We start from the raw sequence: 4,103 nt of genomic DNA on the forward strand, positions 1-4,103 counted from the left end.
ATTTTTTTTTTTTTTTTTTTTTTTCATTGAATGTGCATGTTGTTTATATTTTAATTCATAAATTATGTGTGGAGGACACAATCTCCCAATATAATTGGATTAGAAATTCCTTGAACAAGATGTAACTATTTGTATATAAAATCTATGAACTATTGTGATTATATTTGTAATCGCACTTCTAAGGTTTTAATTGCAATCTCGAATTTAGGGTTTAAGGTCGAGTTGTGTAATGATTTAATTCTAGTTGGTATCGAGCTCTGATACCATTTGTAGTAAACTAAGCCCACCGCTGACAAATATTGTTTGTTTCGGGTTTTCCCTTTCACAACTTCCTTTTAAAGTTTTATAATGCGTCTACTAGAGATAAGTTTTTATGCCGTTATAAGGAATGTTTTGTTATCCTCTCCAACCAATGTGAGATCTGCTTGCTAATTTACCATGAGTATATATTCTAGCGAGAGAAAATCAGAAAATTTTTAAAAAAAATATATATATATATATATAAAACTTAATTGGATAATAATAGGTATAACTATAATATAATCAATTATTTATGACAAAATAATTAAATATTTTTCACATAAATAAATATTTGGAGTAATAAAATAAGAGAAAAAGAATATCAATACAATTATTTAGATGTGATAATAATAATAATAATTATTATTATTATTATTATTATTTTAGTGCAATTATATTTCTTCTTGAGAATGTCCTCTTGTATTTATTTATTTATTTATTTAAGATTTGGTTATGGGAATGAAGAGGGGATGGAATTAAATAATATTTTTTAATTATTTAAAAATAATAATGGCTAGAACATAAAGAAATGGATCTTTTATTAATATCAAAATTTGATTTTCTTGATAATTAAAATTTTGAGTGAATATGCTGACGCGATAATGAAATATTTATTATTATTATTATATTATTATTTTCAAGAAATTCTAGTGTACTTGTTTCTAACCATTATTTTCTATTTTAGTTGAGTTATGTATATGTGTATAATATTTTCAAATATAATAAATCAATATTTAATATATTAAATATAAAAGAAAAATTATTTTCAATTTAATATATTTATTAAACTAGAAGAAAAATAAAATAAAATAAATATTTTTATACATTAAATATTAAAAGAATTTGTTTATATTAAACCCTTAATATATATATATATATATATATAGTTTGAATGAGATGGTTAAATATATATTAAGAGATTTTATGATATTTAAATAAGTAAATATACACATGTATTAAAATACGTTATTTGAATATGTCAAAGATTTTTCCTAAATTTCTATAGGACTATTGGGTTGGGCCGAGATTCACATCGAAGAATTTTGTCTAAGTTCTTTACTATCTTTTGTGAATTTTTTAAGAGGATACCTCAAATCGGGCTTTCGTTGCAAATTTTTTATTTATGAATAATTAAAATCTAAATTTACCCAATTTTATTAATATATTTTAAGTTTTAATTTTTATTTATTTATTTTTATATTACATTTATACCGTAGTTATATAATTATAATTCTTGAAATATCTCAATGTTTCATTTAGAAAATGATAAATATTAGATCGAACAGATCAAACTCTGTTTTTTTTGTTTAGTCTTTCACATCTTCGATAAAAATATTTTTAAAATTTTAAAATAATTTTAAAAAATACTATTGAACTGTGTTCTTTATAAAAGTATTTAAAATTATTTTTAATATAAATATTTTTGAAATAAAGTAGAAAGGTATTTTTATTAATTGTTATTAATTAAAAAAGAGAAAATAATAATAATATTTTGAATTTTGAATTCGGATCATAAAACCCCTCACTCATCTTCTCACGCCACTCACAAATTCAAAATCAAATTTCGAAATCTGCTTCCCTCCTTCTCTCCCTACTACTCGCAGATTCACAGAGAAGATCCCTAATTCTCCATCTCATCTGTGCACCAGCAAAGCAATTTGCGCCATGACAGCGGTTCCTTCTCCGGCTACTGGCCGGGAGCTTTCAAATCCTCCCTCCGACGGCATTTCCAATCTCCGGTTCTCCAACCACAGTGATCACCTGCTTGTTTCTTCTTGGGACAAGGTAAATTACTTATAATAACTCTTTCTATCTCTACTTCATTTCCGAGCTCATCTTACTGTTTCTTCTTCTCAGACTGTGCGCTTGTACGACGCTAGTGACAACGTGCTCCGAGGTGAGTTCGTACACGGTGGTCCTGTGCTCGACTGTTGTTTCCACGATGATTCTTCGGGATTCAGTGTGAGCGTTGACAACACCGTCAGGAGGTAAGTGCTTCTTATTTTGAAACCTTAGGAGCTTGTGAATTTCGGAAACAAGTTTAATTTTCTTTTTGAATGCTTTCAGGCTTGTTTTTAACCATAATAAGGAGGATATCTTGGGGAAGCATGACGCACCTGTGCGATGCGTTGAGTATTCTTACGCGGCAGGTATATTTTTGTTTTCTAATGGAAAATTGAAGTTCTACTTACAGTCATTTCATTTAGGAAGTTAATCTGAGATTTGGTTTTGTAGAATTGGTATAGTTCCAAAATAGTAAGAGATGGTCGAATTAGAACTTGTCATGAACTAGAACTATGCAAAACTAGAGATGATTCTCTATGACCTTACTCGCTATAAGCTTATTCATCGATAATTATTATAAAATTTCGAGCTATTAAGATAGTTACAATGTAATCCTCAGACTTTTAATGTGATCATTTATTCCTTAAACATTAAGAAAGTCGTTACGGTTAATATTTTCCACTAACTTGTTAGTGATTGAAATTGATGAAATTAAATTTCAAGTTCTATATTGTAACTTACCTATATTTGGGGTCGATTTTGCAATCTTTTCAAAATTAAGAATTCCCAAAATAGGAGGGGATACACTCATACACATTATGATTTTGAATTAGAGGGAAGATTTCAAGAAATGCTTGCTCTGAGAAACCCTGGGAGAAGGACATTACTTTCTGTACCTGTATGCATGTTTCTATTGAGAATCTTATTAAAATGAGAGCATATAAATTGGATAGTGTTTTAGTAAATTAACAATTTGCACTAGCCGATGGGATCCTTTTCTATCTCACTCAAAATGGAATGAATAGAAACATCAACAAATTGTATCAATGGGATTTGTGTGCCCATTTCTGTTTCTGGTTGATAGAATTATATACTTAAGAGTCTACAACTTGATTATAAATATAATAGCCTCTGTAAAGTATGAGGTGAGCTATTATTTATGGTTTTTCTAATTGAAACTGGTGAATTAAAATAAGTGGTGAATAATAGTTCTCTCATTCTCTGTCATGCTCTGGAATCTCTATGGTGCCAAACTTCTTTTAATGGAAATATGTACGATGTCACAGCATTTTAGATATCAGCTATATTATTGTTATCTTAATGCAGGAAATTTGACAACGTAGGTCAATGGTTTTCCAGGGCAATTAATTACTGGCAGTTGGGATAAAACACTGAAGTGTTGGGATCCTAGAGGCGCAAGTGGGCAGGAACATACTCTTGTGGGAACATATCCTCAGCCTGAACGTGTTTACTCACTTTCTCTTGTGGGAAATCGTTTAGTTGTAGCAACTGCTGGAAGGCATGTTAACGTCTATGACTTGAGAAATATGTCACAACCTGAGCAAAGGAGGGAATCCTCATTGAAATATCAGACTCGAAGCGTGCGATGTTATCCTAATGGAACAGGTATTCATCTAACCCTTAAAATAAAACTACACTTGATGCATGTGATGTTATCCTAATGGAACAGGTATTAATCTAACCTTTACAATGAAATTGCTGATGCATGAACTGCTTTCCTCTTGATAAATGACGATGTAATTCTCTGAGTTATTGATATGTATTGAATTTTGGTCGATTCCCTGCCAGCACATACTTTGTTCCCTTACTCTTAGTGAAATAGGTTTTCAATTTAAGGGTAGTGCCCAAGACTTTTTACTACCTTGGAAATGATTCAATCGCGTGCATCAATTTTCCTGATATTGTTCTTTTCGATCGGAGTCATTTTTTTGTACTTAGGCTATACACCATTCTTTCTTTCTTTCTTTTTTTTTTTTTTTTTTTTTTTTTACCCTTGT

General features: G+C 29.5%; 1 protein-coding gene across 1 annotated transcript in view; it reads left to right on the top strand.

Moving 5' to 3' along the window:
- Nucleotides 1-1,831: 1,831 nt before the first annotated feature.
- LOC111447591 (mitotic checkpoint protein BUB3.2) overlaps nt 1,832-4,103 on the top strand; it is a 4,233-nt gene continuing 1,961 nt past the window's right edge. Inside the window, exons 1-4 of the mRNA XM_023086838.1 lie at nt 1,832-2,085; nt 2,158-2,288; nt 2,368-2,450; nt 3,445-3,711. Of these exons, the coding sequence (XP_022942606.1) occupies nt 1,966-2,085; nt 2,158-2,288; nt 2,368-2,450; nt 3,445-3,711 (601 nt within the window). The 5' untranslated portion in view covers nt 1,832-1,965. The remainder of the gene's footprint in view (nt 2,086-2,157; nt 2,289-2,367; nt 2,451-3,444; nt 3,712-4,103) is intronic.

The sequence above is a fragment of the Cucurbita moschata genome, unplaced genomic scaffold, assembly GCF_002738365.1.
Source record: "Cucurbita moschata cultivar Rifu unplaced genomic scaffold, Cmos_1.0 Cmo_Scf00009, whole genome shotgun sequence".
NCBI lineage: Eukaryota > Viridiplantae > Streptophyta > Magnoliopsida > Cucurbitales > Cucurbitaceae > Cucurbita > Cucurbita moschata.